Source organism: Castor canadensis, chromosome 9, assembly GCF_047511655.1.
Source record: "Castor canadensis chromosome 9, mCasCan1.hap1v2, whole genome shotgun sequence".
NCBI lineage: Eukaryota > Metazoa > Chordata > Mammalia > Rodentia > Castoridae > Castor > Castor canadensis.
This window is the reverse complement of record NC_133394.1, coordinates 45,959,031-45,979,781: the sequence shown is the minus strand read 5'-3', so window position 1 is coordinate 45,979,781 and position 20,751 is coordinate 45,959,031. Positions and strand designations below refer to the sequence as shown.

Genomic DNA, 20,751 nt, shown 5'->3' with positions numbered 1-20,751 from the left:
GGGACGCTTGTGAGAGGAGGGAAGACCCACCTCCCACATGAACTGTAAATAAACACCCAGGCCTGACAACGCAGGGCAGTGGCATCTTTCCCAGTGCTTGCAAAGGGGAAAGCCTGTAGCAGAGGCCGCTGCACAGAACTCTGAGCAAACAAAGCCTGTGGGACCAGGTGAGTGCTAGCTCACCCCAGAGATCTGCATAAATAACGCCGCCAGCTACAGGCTGAGAGCAGCAGGCAGGCAAGCCACAGTTGCAGATACCACTCTCAGAACTGCCTCCAGACGCTTTTTCTTCTTTGTCTCCCTACTTTTGATGAGAGAACAACCGAATTACACCTGCAAGCCGAAAAACTTACTGAAACTGTATTGCATTTGAACTGGGGACACTTGGTGGGACTTTTTTTTTTTTTTTTTTATCTTCTGTGTGTGTGTGAGTGTAGTTTTGTTCTACTTTATGCATCCCCTTTGATGAGACAACTACAGAACAACATCTGAGGCACCAACTCCAGGACTGGAGATTGAGACGGACATCCAAATTATTAAGACTGAAATTGCATTGCATATAAACTTGGAAGTTTTTTTTTTTTTTTTTAATTTTCTATTTTCCATTTTATTTTAATTCATTTTTATAAATAGATATTACTTTCATATACTTATTTTTAATTTTTTTATCTTTGATTTTCAATCCTCTCTCTGTCACTCTATTGTCTGTTCAGTTTACTGTCGATTAGTACACTAACACTCCCTGTTTATACCTTTGAAACTCTCTTGTCTGATACCTTGTTCTGCTTTCTCCCTCTTGTCTGTATATTTGTTTTCCCCTTTTCTTTAACTTCTTGCTTTCCATCTCAGCTCACTCTTCCATTCTCAATATTACCATTGTTATTATTACAAGCTAGAAAATACTTAATTACACACAGTACAGGGACAGTAACAACACCAAGGACAATGACAGGAAGACAGAAAAAACAAGGAAACCAGTTTCCCCACAGCAAAAAATTAGTACAGGAACCAGAGGGGAATGAAGAGAACAGAAACTCAGAGCCAGACTCCAACAAAATGAAGATAAACTATGCCAAAGGACCCAATGAAGCCTACAAGAATAATTTAAAAGAAGACATACTACAAGTACTCAATGAGAATTTTATAGAGATGATACTGGATAGGGTCAACCAAAATGTACAGGAGACACTCAAGAAATTCCAAGACAATAAAAATAGAGAATTTGAAAAAGCAAAAGAAGAAATAAAGGAAACCATAGAAGCACTGTATAAACACCAAAGTGAAAGAGAGAACACAATGAATAAATGGATAAATGAACTCAGGACAAAAACAGACAACAATAAAGAAGAAAACAGCCAGGATATGGAAAACCTCAGAAAAAAGAACGAAACAGAACTGCAAAACAAAACGGAAGGCCAATCCAGCAGAATAGAACAAACAGAAGACAGAATCTCAGAACTTGAAGATGAAATGGTAATTAAAGGAAAAACTGAAGAACTATTAATTAAACAACTCAAGACCTGTGAAAAGAAAATGCAAGAACTCACTGACTCCATCAAAAGACCAAACTTGAGAAACATGGGCATCGAAGAAGGAGAAGAGGTGCAAGCGAAGGGAATGCGTAATATATTCAACAAAATAATAACGGAAAATTTCCCAAATCTAGAGAAAGATATTCCCATACAAATGCAAGAGGCCTCCAGGACACCAAACAGACCAGATCAAAATAGAACTACTCCACGACATATCATCATTAAAACAACAAGTTCAGAAACTAAGGAAAGAATATTGAAGGCTGCAAGAGAGAAAAAACAAGTAACATACAAAGGTAAACCCATCAAAATCACAGCAGACTTCTCAACAGAAACATTAAAAGCAAGAAGAGCGTGGGGTGAGATCTTCCGGGCACTGAATGAAAATAACTTCAACCCCAGGACACTCTACCCAGCAAAGCTATCATTCAAAATAGATGGAGCAATAAAAGTCTTCCATGATAAGCAGAAACTAAAACAATATGTGACCACAAAGCCACCATTACAAAAGATTCTGCAAGGGATCCTGCACACAGAAAGTGACACCCAACTTAACCATGAAAAGGCAGGCAGCACCAAACCACAGGATAAGAAAAAGCAAGACAGTAGAGAGTAACATCAAGTTAGGTACACACAATCAAACCTTCAAACAACTAAGATAACTAAATGGCAGGAATCACCACATACCTATCAGTACTAACACTTAATGTTAATGGACTTAATTCACCCATCAAAAGACACCGTTTGACAAAATGGATTAAAAAAGAAGATCCAACAATTTGTTGCTTACAGGAGACTCATCTCACCGACAGAAATAAGCATATGCTTAGGATGAAAGGCTGGAAGAAGATTTACCAAGCCAATGGCCCCCGAAAACAAGCAGGAGTAGCAATACTTATCTCTGACAAAGTAGACTTCAAACCTACATTGATCAAACGAGATAAAGAAGGGCATTCCATACTAATAAAAGGGGAAATAGACCAAAAGGAAATAATAATCATCAATCTGTACGCACCCAATGTCAACGCACCCAATTTCATCAAACATACCCTGAAAGACCTAAAAGCATATATAAACACCAACACAGTGGTTGTGGGAGACTTTAACACTTCATTATCATCAATAGATAGGTCATCCAAACAAAAACTCAATAAAGAAATCCAAGATCTAAAATATGCAATAGATCAAGTGGACCTAGTAGATGTCTACAGAACATTTCATCCAACCTCTACACAATATACATTCTTCTCAGCAGCCCATGGAACCTTCTCCAAAATAGATCATATCCTAGGGCACAAAGCAAGTTTCAGCAAATATAAGAAAATAGAAATAATACCATGCATACTATCTGACCACAATGCAGTAAAAGTAGAACTCAACAACAAAAGTAAAGACAAAAAACATGCAAACAGCTGGAAACTAAATAACTCATTACTTAATGAAGAATGGATCATCGATGCAATAAAAGAGGAAATTAAAATGTTCCTGGAAGTCAATGAAAATGAAAACACAACCTACCGGAACCTATGGGACACAGCTAAGGCAGTCTTGAGAGGAAAGTTTATAGCCATGAGTGCATATATTAAAAAGACTGAAAGATCCCAAATCAATGACCTAATGATACATCTCAAACTCCTAGAAAAACAAGAACAAGCAAATCCCAAAACAAATAGAAGGAGAGAAATAATAAAAATAAGAGCTGAAATCAATGAAATAGAAACCAAAAAAACCATACAAAGAATTAATGAAACAAAAAGTTGGTTCTTTGAAAAAATAAACAAGATCAATAGACCCCTGGCAAACCTGACTAAAATGAGGAGAGAAAAAACCCAAATTAGTAGAATCAGGAATGCAAAAGGGGAGATAACAACAAACACCATGGAAGTCCAGGAAATCATCAGAGACTACTTTGAGAACCTATATTCAAATAAATTTGAAAATCTAAAAGAAATGGACAGATTTCTAGATACATATGATCATCCAAAACTGAACCAAGAGGAAATTAATCACCTGAATAGACCTATAACACAAAATGAAATTGAAGCAGCAATCAAGAGTCTCCCCAAAAAGAAAAGTCCAGGACCTGATGGATTCTCTGCTGAATTCTATCAGACCTTTAAAGAAGAACTGATACCAACCCTCCTTAAACTGTTCCATGAAATAGAAAGGGAAGGAAAACTGCCAAACACATTTTATGAAGCCACTATTACACTTATCCCAAAACCAGGCAAAGACACCTCCAAAAAGGAGAACTATAGGCCAATCTCCTTAATGAACATTGATGCAAAAATCCTCAACAAAATAATGGCAAATCGAATTCAGCAACACATCAAAAAGATTATTCACCACGACCAGGTAGGCTTCATCCCAGGGATGCAGGGGTAGTTCAACATACGAAAATCAATAAACGTAATAAACCACATTAACAGAAGCAAAGACAAAAACCACTTGATCATCTCAATAGATGCAGAAAAAGCCTTTGATAAGATCCAACATCATTTCATGATAAAAGCTCTAAGAAAACTAGGAATAGAAGGAAAGTTCCTCAACATTATAAAAGCTATATATGACAAACCTACAGCCAGCATTATACTTAACGGAGAAAAATTAAAACCATTCCCTCTAAAATCAGGAACCAGACAAGGATGCCCACTATCTCCACTCCTATTCAACATAGTACTGGAATTCCTAGCCAGAGCAATTAGGCAAGAAGAAGGAATAAAAGGAATACAAATAGGTAAAGAAACTGTCAAAATATCCCTATTTGCAGACGACATGATCCTATACCTTAAAGACCCAAAAAACTCTACTCAGAAGCTTCTAGACATCATCAATAGCTATAGCAAAGTAGCAGGATATAAAATCAACATAGAAAAATCATTAGCATTTCTATACACTAACAATGAGCAAACGGAAAAAGAATGTATGAAAACAATTCCATTTACAATAGCCTCAAAAAAAATCAAATACCTAGGTGTAAACCTAACAAAAGATGTGAAAGACCTCTACAAGGAAAACTATAAACTTCTGAAGAAAGAGATTGAGGAAGACTATAGAAAGTGGAGAGATCTCCCATGCTCATGGATTGGTAGAATCAACATAGTAAAAATGTCTATACTCCCAAAAGTAATCTACATGTTTAATGCAATTCCCATCAAAATTCCAATGACATTCATCAAAGAGACTGAAAAATCTACTGTTAAATTTATATGGAAACACAAGAGGCCACGAATAGCCAAGGCAATACTCAGTCAAAAGAACAATGCAGGAGGTATTACAATACCTGACTTCAAACTATATTACAAAGCAATAACAATAAAAACAGCATGGTACTGGCACAAAAACAGACATGAAGACCAGTGGAACAGAATAGAGGATCCAGATATGAAGCCACACAACTATGAGCAACTTATCTTTGACAAAGGAGCTAAAAATATACGATGGAGAAATAGCAGCCTCTTCAACAAAAACTGCTGGGAAAACTGGTTAGCAGTCTGCAAAAAACTGAAACTAGATCCATGTATATCACCCTATACCAAGATTAACTCAAAATGGATCAAGGATCTTAATATCAGACCCCAAACTCTTAAGTTGATACAAGAAAGAGTAGGAAATACTCTGGAGTTAGTAGGTATAGGTAAGAACTTTCTCAATGAAACCCCAGCAGCACAGCAACTAAGAGATAGCATAGATAAATGGGACCTCATAAAACTAAAAAGCTTCTGTTCATCAAAAGAAATGGTCTCTAAACTGAAGAGAACACCCACAGAGTGGGAGAAAATATTTGCCAATTATACATCAGACAAAGGACTGATAACCAGAATATACAGGGAACTTAAAAAACTAAATTCTCCCAAAACTAATGAACCAATAAAGAAATGGGCATGTGAACTAAACAGAACTTTCTCAAAAGAAGAAATTCAAATGGCCAGAAAACACATGAAAAAATGCTCACCATCTCTAGCAATAAAGGAAATGCAAATTAAAACCACACTAAGATTCCACCTCACCCCTGTTAGAACAGCCATCATCAGCAACACCACCAACAACAGGTGTTGGCGAGGATGCGGGGAAAAAGGAACCCTCTTACACTGTTGGTGGGAATGTAGACTAGTACAACCACTCTGGAAAAAAATTTGGAGGCTACTTAAAAAGCTGGACATCGATCTACCATTTGATCCAGCAATACCACTCTTGGGGATATACCCAAAAGACTGTTACTCCAGAGGCACCTGCACATCCATGTTTATTGCGGCACTATTCACAATAGCCAAGTTATGGAAACAGCCAAGATGCCCCAGCACTGACGAATGGATTAAGAAAATGTGGTATCTATACACAATGGAATTTTATGCAGCCATGAAGAAGAACGAAATGTTATCATTCGCTGGTAAATGGATGGAATTGGAGAACATCATTCTGAGTGAGGTTAGCCTGGCTCAAAAAACCAAAAATCGTATGTTCTCCCTCATATGTGGACATTAGATCTAGGGCAAACACAACAAGGGGATTGGACTATGAGCACATGATAAAAGCGAGAGCACACAAGGGAGGGGTGAGGATAGGTAAGACACCTAAAAAACTAGCTAGCATTTGTTGCCCTTAATGCAGAGAAACTAAAGCAGATACCTTAAAGCAACTGAGGCCAATAGGAAAAGGGGACCAGGTACTAGAGAAAAGGTTAGATTAAAAAGAATTAACCTAGAAGGTAACACCCACGCACAGGAAATCAATGTGAGTCAATGGCCTGTATAGCTGTCCTTATCTCAACCAGCAAAACCCCTTGTTCCTTCCTATTATTGCTTATACTCTCTCTACAACAAAATTAGAGATAAGGGCAAAATAGTTTCTGCTGGGTATTGAGGGGGGGAGCGGGAGGGGGTGGAGTGGGTGGTAAGGGAGGGGGTGGGGGCAGGGGGGAGAAATAAACCAAGCCTTGTATACACATATGAATAATAAAAGAAAAATGAAAAAAAAAATACCAGAGACAAAAACACAGAAACAAAGTCCAGTGTGTTTAACTCAGAGAACTCACCTCTTGAATATGCAAAGTTGCTGCTAGCTGTCAAATGTAAAGAACTGAAAATATTTGAATAAAGCTTGTCTGTAATATCCAAATACATTCATAGGTAATTTCAAAATATGTTGTGAGGGTACTTTTTGAAAATGCTGCTATGTGAGTGTAATGGTGGCTATCCCTACACAGTTAACTTCAAAATATTTCAACAACAAAAATATTTTGGAGTTATTAACACATGTCTGCAATCCCTTTGTCAAAACTCTTGGACCAGCTGTATTTCAAAATTTAGATTTTCGAAAGTTGATATAATATAAACAGTGCATATCACTGATATCCCAGAGGCGGTAGAGACAGCATTCCATAATTAAACCCAACTTACATTAACAGCAAAACATATACATTTTTACTATAAGGAATATCTTCACATCACCATAGTTTGATGCCAGTTCATGTCAAATTTTGTGTTGAAACCCATACAAATTATGCCAAGTCAAATTAAGTTGCTACTAACGTAGAAAATTTGTTTTGAATTTTGGAATTTTTTGAGTTTAGGATCCTAACAAGGGTCTTTGGATCTGCTACTGTGGACCCATTTCCTAATTGGTGAGAACCAGAATTTAAATAACTATAAATACTTTTTTAAATTAACAGATACACAATGTATCTAAATTTTCTTTAATGCCCATCCTTGCCAATATTGAGCGTATTAGCTTGTAAAGATAATTTGCAACATCTTTATTTCTTTGCCTTATGAATTGGGAGTGCAGGACATTTCTGCAAATCTTAAACAAGATACATAGCTTGCTGGCAGGATGGTTTATATGGTAGAGTGCCTGCCTAGCAAGCATGAAGCCCGGAGTTAAACAAGATACACAATCATGACCATTCCGGACATTCAGACACTGACTCAGCACGTGTGAATTTTTAAAAGCTCTTAGGGTGGTGTGGATGAACACCATAGCCTGAGGAAAACAGTGACTCACTGTAGAAGTCATTCAAACAGAAAACGTAGGCTCTTGAATAATTCTGCACCCCTTTAATGAATTTGCATATGAAATGACATAATAACAATTTTCAAACTCAAAGCAAACATAAAATACATGTCATTAAAAAGATGAAATGATGCTTCTATACCTCTTCAAAGTCATCTTTGGCAGAAGGAAGATCACTGGCTAACCTAGAATCCCCCAGGTGCTTCTCCATCCTCTCTCCACGCACCATAGTTCTTTTAACAACTTTGCTGACTCTACGGCCTTCTACTGGTTCAGCCTGAAATTGTGAGGTACTCGACAAAATGCTGGGTTCAGACAAAGTTACCTAATGAATGAAGGACACACAATGTACAATTTCTGACTGCAAAAATGCAACAAATAATGAAATTTTCTGTGCCAAAAAGCATAACCAAACAACTATAATATTTCATACTGACCTTCTAGAATCTGGTATTTTTGAAGAAAACTATAATCAATTGGTGATGTCTACTTAATGACTATCTTCATAGCACTAATTTTTGAATAAGTTTAAATACATTTTTGAATAAAAATTTATTAGTCAGTTTCATAAGAAACTGACCACTCAGGCAATGAAGGCCCAGAAGTCTGTGTTGAACTCTCTTTTCCCTCATCTACATGGTTTCGGTTCCACTAGGAAGCTAACATGAACCCCCAAAGGAGGAATTTGAAGTTAAGGAAAAACAAAAAGTAGATTTCTAAATAATCTCATAAGAATAAGATTTTGAGGATACCAATAAATGTCAAACAGTGAGAATTTCACAAACTGTACATCACAAAGATGAGTGAACATGTATCCAAAATTGAGAAAGAAACACTGTAAGTCAAGGAGTTTCTGGATCTTGGTTCTAGTAACCCTGAGTTGCAGAAGCCTGACCTTCAGAAGGGCTGTGCCATTCAGGCCCATGTACCACAAAGCATTCATAACGTACACCTACCCAACAAATGGGATTTTATGCTTGTGACATTTGACATCTGGATTTCTACTGTGGCCAATGATGAAATAAATAGAAAATAGAAATGAAAAGGGCAAAAAAAAAAAAAACCCTGATGGTTATTTTAAAAATTACACCAAATCATGAAAAGAAAAGAATGCACAGCTACACACAGATTGCTATGTACAGGGAGAAGCAAAACCAAGGTGAACACAGAATCTCTTCAACTTCTTTGAGCTATTTGCTCTTCCCTGTTCAGGGAGACTGGGAGAATTGGGTGGCCTCACCTCTGACTGTTCAGTGTCACTCTTCAATATGACACGTTTTATAACTTTGGAATAGCCATCCCCATCCTCGATGGTGAGAGGTTCCTGTGGTGTTCCCTGCAGTGTGATTTCTTCTTTCTCTGTGCCATCAGGGGATATGAACCTCCTAATGATTTTCCTAGTAACCTGGAACACATTTCATTGATGTATCTTACTTTTGAGTTACAGCACCATGGCAGTACCAAATTGTAAACAGGAAGTTTGAAATCAGCCATGCAAGGATACTGGAGACAGTACCTTCTTCACCACGGTGTGGCCATGCTCATCAGTGTATTCTTCTTCTGTGACAGTTTCTGGGGGAATATCAGGCAAGTCATCTCCCTAAACAATTGAGAGAATGGGTCATTTCACTGGCACCAATTCTGAGGAACCACTTCCAAGTGCTTCTAATGTGAGGGATGTTAGAAAATCAAAGGCAGTGTTGGGAAGAACTGCAGAGATGCACAATCCTGTCAGATCATTTGTTTAATAGAAAAACAGTTGGGAAATGTCATGCTCAGAATCTAGCCAAAGTTAGGTAAAACTTAAACCAAACAAACAACAAAAACAGATAAGCGAGAAGAGTGGAACTGAACAAGCCATATCTTGCTCTGCTCTTTGGTTCTCTCCCAGAAGGGCTGAAATGTCATCACCACCGCATATCTTCACAAACAAAACAGGGGCGTTAAGGGTCTGCTTTCGAGTGACCATGCACTGCCCAAGGAGCATGCCAAGACTTTATTGCTCCAGGTTGTTCACTCTCTAAGGGTGCAAGGACAGAACTGTCCCTGACGTGCAGGAGTTTAGCAGCTGGTACCTGAATAATCACTCGCCGGCGGACAACCCTGGTGGTTACCATCGCCTCGTCATCAGAGCTGGCTTCCAGCTCCCCTAATTCCTCCGTTAGCTCCTGGTGGAAGCATGCAAGCATTGGGATTTTGTTTTACTTTTTAAAATTAAATTTTTTATGCAGCCTATGCTGGTCTCAAACTCATGGTCCTTCTGCCTCAGTCTCCTGAATGCTGGAATTACAGGCACCTGCCACCATACCTGGCAGCATTGTTTTAGTGTGCCAAGGAATGACTTCACTGCTGGCGCTTTATATCACACTGTTTTCTGAAAGTCTCATTCATGGAGCCTTTGTTGAAAAACTCAGTAGGGGAAAAGCAAGTGCACGATGGTCTCAAACTGCAATAGCATGTAGGGTTTTTTGTTCAATGAATTAAAAAAAAAATCTGTAATTCTAGGAGTTACCAGAGAACCTATCTGCCAAACACTGTCCAAAGAAATACCTTTCTCACAGGACTCCTTGTACTTAAAACTCCTAATAAATAGCTGATTGTTCAGATTTGGGATTATTAATCCACATGTGTAGAAACAGCTCATGTTTATAGCAGAACTTTCTGTAGGAAGTCAAAATTTCCTCTAGCTATTACCTAGTTAGCAGTACATTTCTCTGGCATTAGAAAAAGTCAGGGTATGAATAACATTAGCCTTATTTTGCATAGGTGCAAAGAATAATCATATTTAATGGGTGTGGCCCATAGCCAGAGATGAAGCTAAGAATACTTTTTTACCATTTAGGAGTCATTCTTTTCTAAAGGCATGATATTGAGACAGGGTGTCATTACGTAGCCCAGGCTGGCCTTGAGCTTTCCATCCTCCTGCCTCAGCTTCTTGTGTGCTGGGATTACAGATGTGTGCTATCACACTTGGAATGCCTGGCTTAGAATGATTTTTTTAAGTAGAAAACTCAACTCAATTTGCTTAGCATATTTTAAAATACCCAGTTATATAGCTCTACAATCTTCTCTGCAAAAACATATAGATCCTAAAACAAATTTTACTTTAAATATAATATGTCTAGAAATATGGTCAACAAGAATAGCAACTGAAATTGGATGCCCAAGTGGGGGGTCAAGAGAAGAGGAGGGTTAGCATAGGAAGTTTATCAGAGGTAGGGGGACAGCCCTGTATAAAGTAGGCAGAATGAAGAATGACTTGCCAACGTTGATTTACATACACAGAACAGATTAAATATATGAATTCACAATTGTTTCAAGTCTCTCTTCCACTGAGTCTATGGGTTCTCAGACTAAATTCAGTAACTTTTAAGCCCTGATGGTGTATGAAACATTTTACTAGTGTTCATTTAAGCCAAAAACTTGAGAAGAATAATTCTGTGCAAAGTCAAATGTGGAATAAAAATCCATTCAGAGGATGAATTCATTCTTTAACTGCCAAAATAGAGGCACAGTTGTCACTTGTAAGACTCTTCAAATTTTGGTTGTGATTTTAGATAAATCCTGCTAGCAGACGTTACCTGCAGACTGAATATAAACAAATGCAGACTTAAACCCAAAAATAAGTTGTATTACCTCTTCCTCTGAAAGATTTCAATTCTTTTATACAACAAATCTTTTACTACTAAGTCTTATAGTAATGTTTTTAAAACACTTTTAAACATAAAATGCCTTTGAAACTCTACTACTATTTGAAAGGAAAATTGATATCTAATTTGATTTAAATCACATTAAGTTTAATTCAAATAGATTTTCACATGTCTCTGTGGATGAGAAATGCTGGGGACTTATTTTAAATGCAGATTTCTGCTCCCTCTCCACTCTTTGGGATTGATTCCCTCTGATTCTAAAGAGAGATCAAGCTCCCCAACTAATGTTGAGGTATATGAACTATAGAGACCATGTTTTGAGAATAAACAATTTAAATATATCTCTTAAAGTCAGGTGTGGTGGAGCTGTTTATAATTCCAGCTACATAGGAGGCATAGATAAAGACGGATTGCAGTCTGAGGTCAGCCCAGGAAAAAATTTGAGACCCTATCTGAAAAATAACTTAAAGCAAAATTGGCTGGAAGCATGATTCAAGTAACAGAGTACTTGCCTAGCAAGTGCAAGACTCTGAGTTCAAACCCCTGTATCTCCATAAAAATAGAGAGAGAGAAAAGAAATTCTCTCTCTTAAGATGGTCAGTACCTCTCTTTGCAACTTTAAAACTCACTTGAGGACAAAAGACACACATTCTGATATAATCTTATGTCACCATCAGGTGTTTGTACATTTAGTAATATCAATAAGTTTAGGCATAATGTTCTCTTTCTAGGTTTTAGGAAATCTAGTTTGGAAATTATCCTTCCTCTATTGAGAGAAGTGTGTTTTGGGAACTAAGGCCACCAGATAGCCACAGTTTGTGTACTGATCACAAGCTGAGCTCTCAGGGCTGCCAGCCAGCACATCTGCACTGGAAGTCCTACCTGGGATTCACTGACACCAACCTTCACACAAGTTTATGAATCTTGCAAATCTACCTCAGATTGTTGCTTCACTATAGAGTTCTTTCTTAGTAGTAAAAGTGTGTCCAATGACAACTTGGCTTTTATGATACAAAAGCTGGTGTTGAAACTCTAGTTCCTCTAGAGTCATTGGCTCTAAGACTTGGAAGAGATGGAAGGCTTCCCATGATCCAGGATAATTAATCTGGCAAACTTTTTGGTTATTAAATAAAAAATAAGTTGTTGGAGAAATGGAACTGGAAGGTTTGTAGCTTTGTTACAGGTGGGCAAGGAAACAGAGAAGAAAGTCAGACCTTTTCAAAAGCCGCATCTCCCTCAAGTCCTTGAAAGGCCTGTGGCTGGTCACTGGCAGACTCCACGATCACAAGGCTGGTTTTCTGTGGAGAACTCTCCTCTTGGGGCTCAGGAATCTCTTCAGGCTCTTGCACAATGGGAGAGCCGCTCCGCTCGCTGGATGTTGGGGTCTGGAGGTATAGCCTCTCCTCCTCAGAAGGGGTGCTGATCTCTTCAGGTATCTTGCTGGGAGAGCCAGGTATCACTGTGGCCTTTTGAGTCTCTGACCCTTCTGTTCCTGGGGTTGTCACACTGGAATGGAAAAGCCAGATTATACCTAGAGGCATTTACGTTTGTCCTGCTCAAGCAAGGGAAATGGAAGAGAAGAAAAAGCTGATCTCACAGTCCATGATAATCAAGGTTTTGCATATTTGGCCAAGAAAGAAGTTTGAAGAAAAGTAATACTGTAAGACGTAGGACAGATTTACAGCTTATTGGTATGGGACTGATGAAGAGATATATTCTCAAGACAAAAATTGTCCTAAAATATATCATCATTTCCTAACCTACACAAAGTATCTAAATTATCATTTCATCTTTTTTTTCAATATTGAAGATTTGAGGAGTTCTACATAATGATTTGTAGGTAATGCTTTTGAATTAAGAATTAAAATTTGTCAGAATGAAATAAATCCCCATGTTAATATAGTTATAGTTATAGCTATAAGGACATTTTTATTCTACCTCTGAAAAACTGCCATTTACTACAGGAATCTGTTGAGACTGAAGAGTTTTCTACTGATACACAAAGTTATTCCAGTGCAGCCTTTCAAAATCTCAATTCCTAAATCAAAAATTTCTTTGCTTTCTCTGCTCTTTTTTTTTTTTTTTTTCTGTATTTAGTGTAACTTTCTGTCACGCCATTGATATTAAATGCCCAAAGGGCTTCTCTGGTGGCCCTCCTTTTCTTTCCCTCTTTTCCTTTATCCTTTCTTCCTTACCTCTTCTTTACACTCTCCCTTGAATCTTACGGATAGATGTGGAAGGAGGGGAAGAAGAAATTGTTTCATTATCCATTTTACCCTCTTCTTGTGTTCCAGTGACCAGAGAACAAAACTCTCTCAATGACAAAGGAAGTGCTATGATGTCAGCTCATGACACACAGTTCTCAGATTTCAGAGATAGGGATGTGTTTGCTTCTCTCATGACCTGTTTTCTTTGTCTGAACAACCAGTGTCATCAAAGCGATTCTCTTTCTCCTTTGTTTCCATAAAGCCTAGGTCAAGTTCTGAGCTAAACTGTGCTCTGTAGCTACCTTTAGTCAGAAGCTATCTAGAAATTTCCTCCTCATTCTTTCTCTAACCCCATCCCACCTCTTTTGAATGGTCTGTTATTCTGTGTGAATAATTTGTATTGCAGTTATAGTCCTATAGTTAGCTTTAGGTATGGGCTGGAAGCATTACTGAGCAAATGAAGTACAGTAGTTCTATGAGTAATAACTGTGTTGTCTACATGAAATTTTACATGTCAAATAATGTACTTGCAGGCCTACCTTTGACTTTTGATCTTGTGAAATGAGGAACCTGAACATAATTATCAAAATTTATAGATGAAGAAATAGATCCTCAAAGCACTGAGGAGCTGTTCAAGCAGTACAAAGCAGGTCTGCACCATACAACACTGTGACAACTAAACCTCTTAAATGTTTTAGTTTTCTTTTTTCTTTTGGTAGCTCTGCTATTTGTTATAGGTGGGTCATTTTTAAATGACTTAGAACTATTCCTATCTGGATATGCCTAGCACCCCTACCATATTTGCTATTCCTTTGGAAGCACTTTTGATCAATTTTCTTTTGGAACTCACAAGTATTCCTCCTGATCTTCAGGCAGGTCTTGCATCTTCCCTGAGAAATCTGGTTGGACTTGCTCTTTGTGCATCTCGGGAGAGAGTGGTGTTGCTGAGCTGTCACCCTCGGTTTTGGGGATGCAATCCTGAAAAGTGGAATAACCGACAGAGATGTCTTCCTCGGAGACAATGGGAGGGTGATCACAGGACTCCCCATCTTTAGGAACAACTTGTTCTTCCTTCTGCTGGTGCCGGGCAGTGCAGAGCTCCTCTTGCAGTACTGAGAACCCTGAGGGGAGAACAATTTAAATTAAAGCTCGTCTATATTAAATACATATTTATTAAGTGATTACTATGTGCAATGTCCTGACATAGGCCCATGGGTTAGAAAGATGAACAAGACACTGTGCCTGCCTGCAGGGCACTGATCACCTAGGGAAACCCAAACTGGGAAGAGTCTGTTCAAATGCAGAGTGACTGGGCCACAGGTGCCAGCCAGTGAATGTGGGAGGTGCAATCCTCAGTGATAAAGAATTTGAAGAGGAAGTACAGAAGGTGGCACGTCTGAACAGGACCTAATGACAAGCAGGCATCTACTGTGATAGTCAAGACAGAATCTAATGGTAACAAGAGTGAGAGTCAATAACAATAATAATAATAAATAGCCAATATGTTCTGAATATTTACTCAGTGCTCTGTAAAGATTAACTTGGTTTATCCTCACCATTACCCCCTTTGTTAGTAAATTTTTTATGTAGAGGCTCTTATGCCAGGTTTCAGAATGTCACTATACCCATAATAGAGTGGAATCACTGAAAGATGTTTAGCAGGAGAGTAAATGACATTCTTCTATTTTTTTATTCACTCAACAAATAGGTGAACTCATGGTCCTCCTGCCTCAGTCTCCTGAGCATTGGGACTGCAGGTTTGGACAACTACACCTAACTTTAGTCTCTAATTCTAGACCTTTCTCTGCTTTATTTTTTCTACCCTGATAATGGTGCAGGGGCCTACAGCTTTTCCCATGAGGAATGTAAGCATTGACTATATAATAGGTGTTGTTTAGATGCTGGGTATAAACACAACAAGACAGAAAAAGCACTTGCCCTTACTGGGCTTCTGTTTCTGCAGATGCATATTCATGTTAAAGATTAAGAGAAAAGTTAGCCAGAGTAAAGATACAGAGTAAATAAGGTTAGCGTTTTGAATTGACTAAGCAGGAAAAGCTCCCTTTAGGATGTGATACCTAAGAAGTGACCTTAGGAAATTAAGAGGAAAAGGTTCTGTTGACTTGAGTGAAGAACACTCCAGAGTGGAGGGAACAGAAAGTACCAGCAGCAGAGTACTTGAGGTATCAGAAAACAGCAAGGAGACTAAGCTTCTGGGGACAGTGAGAGAGAAAGAGAGGTAGGGGTGGGATAAACTGTGACACTTTCATTGCACATTAATACTTATCATCATTAAATCTATGAGAAGTCAGAATTCACAGAAAATGAGACTGAGGAGGATAACCAGTAAAGTAGAAAGAAAAAAAATGAGGAGAGGTATCCTGGGCAATGAAGGAAGACAGTGTTTAAGAAGAAAGGATTAATTGTTTGTGTCAAATGTGAAATAACAAATAACGAACAGTTGGGGCAGCTGTAAAACAGGCAGGGAAATTGAGATAACAAGGAATGAACTACCAAAGGCCATTGTCTACCTTCTAAACAAAGAGAAGCAGTAGGCCAGTGCCTGAATATTAAGAGGTGAAGTAATCTGAACACTGAAATTTGTCCATGAATTTAGCAATGAGGAAACAATTAAGATGAACTGAAGTAGCTTATAGAGACAGTTCTCGAGACAGGGGAAAGAGAGGAACAGGAGCGGAATATGAAAGAAAAGGAGATGCGTTTTGTTTTTAAACATGGAACCTATTGAAGTATGTTTTAATGCTGTCGGGTATGGTCCAGTTGTTAGAAGCCAGAATGGATACCTGCAGGACTGAAGACCTTGATTGGTTGATCAGAAGGGTTGAAATTCAAAGAAGAGATAATGGCTTTAGACAAACAAGGCAATTTAATCTAGTGTAATAGGAGGTAAGGTAGAGTATATGCGCAGAGAGCACTCGTCTTGGTAGATTTTGTAGTGAAAGAATATGGACATTTCTTATAATCCTATTTTTCTAGAAAATATGAAACCAGGAATAAATAATAAACGAGGAAAAGAGACATGTTGGAGGTTTGAAGGAAGAAGAGAAGGCATAAAATATAAAGGAAGAGGGAGAAAGTGGGGGAAGAGAGTGAGAGAGAGAGAGAGAGAGAGATTGAGCTTGAGCATGCAAGTGAATGAGAATAAATTAGAGAAGATTTAATACGAAAAATGTAGTAGGACCAATGGCTGGAGGCCCCAAAAGGTCTGTAGAATTGCTGACGTAAAGTTAAGAGGAAGTAAGTGTGATACTTCATATAGTGTACTACTCAGAAGAAGTACAGTTACTGTAATTATATAGTCTTGGTTGTGAGCTTAGAAATTGTGACTTAGATAGAGTACAAAGAAGTGTCCTCAAGGAACAGAGGAAAAGGAACTGGATGGCTCATCCATGGTGTGGTGAAATAACAAAGAATGAGCAGTTGGGGTCCTATAAGACAGGCAGGGAAATCAAGATAACAAAGAATAAAGGCATGATCATCAAAGGCCATTGTCTACCTTCTAAAAAAAGAGAAGCAGTAGGTTTGGTGCCTCAATTAACCTCCCCTCCCAAACACACATGTTGTTTGACCTTCACTGTGGTCCAGTGTAATGGTCTGTTCAATTTCTGCATAGCTATGACTGATGCGCTCCTGGAGAGGTTCTGTGTTGGTTTCCATGAGATGAACAATGTCCATTCGGTTGATCTTGGTGAGGCATTCAATGAGGCTGGTATCTGAGAGATTAAAGGAAAAGCATTTATTACATCCGAGAGGGTGTTCTTTTAAAAATCCCTTTCATTTAACTGGTTTATGAAATTTTAGGTATTTGTATAGGTATCAGGCAAGCCTAATAAGGGTCTCTGTAAAAAAGAAGCAAACAGAAAGATATACACATAAACATGGCATAGCATGGATACAAGTCCTAAAAGTAGAGGTATCTGATAACATACAGGACACCCAAGCAGATCTGAATTTCAGATTAAAAAACTAAACTTTTTTGTGGTATAAGTAAGTCCCAAATATTGCATGGGACATACTTATACCACAAAAGTATTTGTTGAGTACCTGGGATTTAAATTCAGCTGGGTACCTTTTTGGTTTACTTGCTAAATATATCAATGCTACTAAGAAGAATGTTGAGAAAAAGAATGGTAAGTGTACAGACCACAAGGCAGATCTTCAGGAAAACATTAAAGGAAGGGGCAAGTTTTGACTTGCTGTGGGATGACAGCTATGGTCGATCACTTCCCATTTTATTCCATGTGATCAGAATATAGCATATATAAAGTATCACATAGAAAACTACTTGATACCTACCCCCAACTTAGTTATTTAGTAGTAAAGGAAGTAGGAACTGAGAATAATTTGTTACCTATAAAACAATTATAATTATAAAAATAAGTAGAAAGCCTAATTGTGTCCATATCAATATTTAGAAAATGTTCAGTCTTAAATGACATCCAGTTGACAGGTGGAGTTGGTATCATTTCCCACTAGCTAATAGCAATGCTTACAGTTATATAGTACAAGATGTTTTTCATGATGCATTTTTATTTTAAAAATGACAATAGCTTGTTTTCACTGACTGACAATACTTCTTCAAATTGGTAGCATTTGATATTTTATTACCTTACTGAATTTGTAAGAATGGGGTGGTTGAACAAGACTTTTCTACCTTCAGTCCTACACTTTTTACTTAAGAGTTCAGCACCTACCTGTGGCGTGTTTCCCGTCCCTCTCCAGCCAGTACTTCAATAGTGCGTAGCTCTGGTCTTGAAGGGAGTTGGGGTTCTCAATTCGAATTTGGTGAATTTGCTCCTCAGTGAAGTCCAGTTCTCTTGCTAATTCTACAAGAGCAATTATTGCTTGACTTCAAAGTCTGAATCTCCACACCTTGCTTTGTGATGTGATGAGTGACATGCTTTCATATTGCCATGAGTATTTGGTTTTCTTATGCTATTTCTACACCACATAAGAAGAGACCCATATATGCATTTGTTTTTCTAGTGCTAATTACAGTTCTTTCCCTTAAAACCAGGTATAGAATTGAGCACTGTCACACTGGAGATAGAGAGTGAGACAGTGATGATAAAATATGAATAATTCAAGTCAATGTGATTCCAAAATGTAGATGAGAGCATTATTAATTGTTTATGCTCAACCAAGATAATGGAAAACAAACAACTGAAAATAGGAGAAATAGCCCATTTAATACTTTTATAGGATATTTAGTTATTTACTTTTCTTTTTGAGACAGGGTCTTATGCTGTAGCCCAAACTGACCTGGAACTTGCTATGGAACCCAGGCCAGCCTTGAGATCATGATCCTCCTGCCTTGGTCTCCAGAGTGCTAGAACTATAGGTGTGTACTACCATGCCCCAATTAGGTGATATTTTAAGTACTTAAATCCTATTTCTGGTACTTTGGATAAACACTGATTGTAGTTAGATAAACTCATTTCTTGATTTGATGTCACATGAATAAAAGGACTAGGATGTATTAATTGACCAGGGAAGAAACTACAATGATTTCCTTTAAATCCTACCAGTAACATGCAAAATGGATGCCAATACATTATGTTTTGTGTGTGTGTGTGTGTGTGTGTGTGAGTGTGTGTGTGTGTGTGTGTGTGTAAAATGAGTGATTTCTATCGTCAATTTGATAACGTCTTTCAAAATGAAAAATATCCTTGGTCTAGTAATTTTACTCCTAAGAATCTGCCCAATATATGTACTCACAAAAATATACCAATGCACAAGAAGATTTACTTGAAACAAGTTAAAATCTACCAACAAAGGCTATTAGCAACATCATAGAGCCTCCAAATAGTGGAATTAAATGAATATCATGGGTATATCTTGCAATAGAATATTTATAAGGAGTATTAAATACAATGTCACTTACTTTTAGATAACAGGTATAAATATGGGCATTATCTATTTTTTTCTAAAAATGTGAGAAAATGTGAGCAGTCACCTTTGAGGCATGGGGCCAGAAGACCAGAGTAGGTGTAAGATACACATTTACTTTTCAGTTTACATCATTCTGTATGCTGGAGAGGTTTGAATTTTCATAAAATCTATGCATAATACTTTTGGTATTTATAAATGGATACATACATATTTAAGGAAAATCATTCTGAATTATCTTACCTATCTAATATATCAGCCAGGGATAGCTTGATATCATTCTTTCCTCTAAATCCCTCAATTAAATAAGTCTGGTCAGTATTTATAATTAGTTTAAAACCACTAACAGGGAGAGAATAGCTATTCCTACATTTCCAATCATACATTCTAAATTACCGATTATCTTTAAAAATGCTATGAACTCTTACTCATCACCAAATCTTAGAAGAAATTGAAAGAAGAAGAATATTAACTTTATATTACTTGTCTCAACAAAGTTGTCACAAGTCACATATAAGAAAAACAGCATTTTGGTTTGTTTTTAAGCCAGCAAGCAAGCAAGCTAGATAATAGTGTTGTTAACATGTTAAGTCACAGGTAAAAGAAAGGGTATAGGTTTTTTTAATTTTTAAATCATGATCGGAAACCATACTGATATTATAACTCACTTTCCCCTAATAAATTGCTTAACATACATTTTGTATACTTAAGCACTCCCATCTCAAAAAATTAGTGGAACGTCTCATTCATATGTGTTTCAACATTCCCAAAGAAGAAATTTTAGTACCTAATAGACAGCGTGTTAAAGATGCAGCCTTAGTTAAATCTCAAAATAAATTTTATGAAATTTACATCTAACCAAAGTCTGAAATACAATATTCTCTCCCAAACTTAGATATCTACAACTGCCAAGGAATGGTGGTGAAGATTGGATATTCTCAGAATCCTCAAATCTAAATTTATTGTACATTTCAGAAGTAATGAAGGCCTTCCATGGGCTACATCATTAGCTGACGCACAGCTTGGTTTTCTAGTTCATAGTGTATTATTCTTTTCACTATTCCAGGTAGTCTTCCTCAAGCAAAGGGAAGAAAAAAGATCTTTTTCATAGTTAATGACACCCAACTGATTTATCTATGTCATTTAAACCAAGGAGGTTTTGTTTAAAACAAAATGGGTTGCACTCATCTTACCTGTCCAGCTGAAGCCAAGGTGATCGGCCACATAAGCCAGCCTTTCCTCGATCCGTTCCTGCTCCTCCTCTGCATCTACAGAAGGTCAAAAACAGAATGGCCAAAGGTTGTCCATGACAGGAGAGGAATTGTAGTATTGATCATCCAAAGAATGGAAGTCACTTGTCCAAATATTTGATAATAGCACAAATTAGCTATTATGTTGTAGATCATATTATTGGCATGTTTATCTGATTTCTGGGGTGGA

General features: G+C 37.6%; 1 protein-coding gene across 4 annotated transcripts in view; it reads right to left on the bottom strand.

Moving 5' to 3' along the window:
- Ank2 (ankyrin 2) overlaps positions 1-20,751 on the bottom strand; it is a 230,842-nt gene that overhangs the window by 6,005 nt on the left and 204,086 nt on the right. For 2 of the 4 annotated variants that reach the window (XM_074041570.1, XM_074041573.1), the window contains 9 exons: positions 20,505-20,579; positions 18,117-18,248; positions 16,992-17,135; positions 14,252-14,522; positions 12,409-12,700; positions 9,620-9,712; positions 9,061-9,144; positions 8,785-8,949; positions 7,687-7,869 (listed from right to left, as the gene is read on the bottom strand). In XM_074041570.1, coding sequence (XP_073897671.1) covers positions 7,687-7,869; positions 8,785-8,949; positions 9,061-9,144; positions 9,620-9,712; positions 12,409-12,700; positions 14,252-14,522; positions 16,992-17,135; positions 18,117-18,248; positions 20,505-20,579 — 1,439 coding nt within the window. The remainder of the gene's footprint in view (positions 1-7,686; positions 7,870-8,784; positions 8,950-9,060; positions 9,145-9,619; positions 9,713-12,408; positions 12,701-14,251; positions 14,523-16,991; positions 17,136-18,116; positions 18,249-20,504; positions 20,580-20,751) is intronic. The other 2 variants (XM_074041571.1, XM_074041574.1) reach the window with 1 other exon arrangement.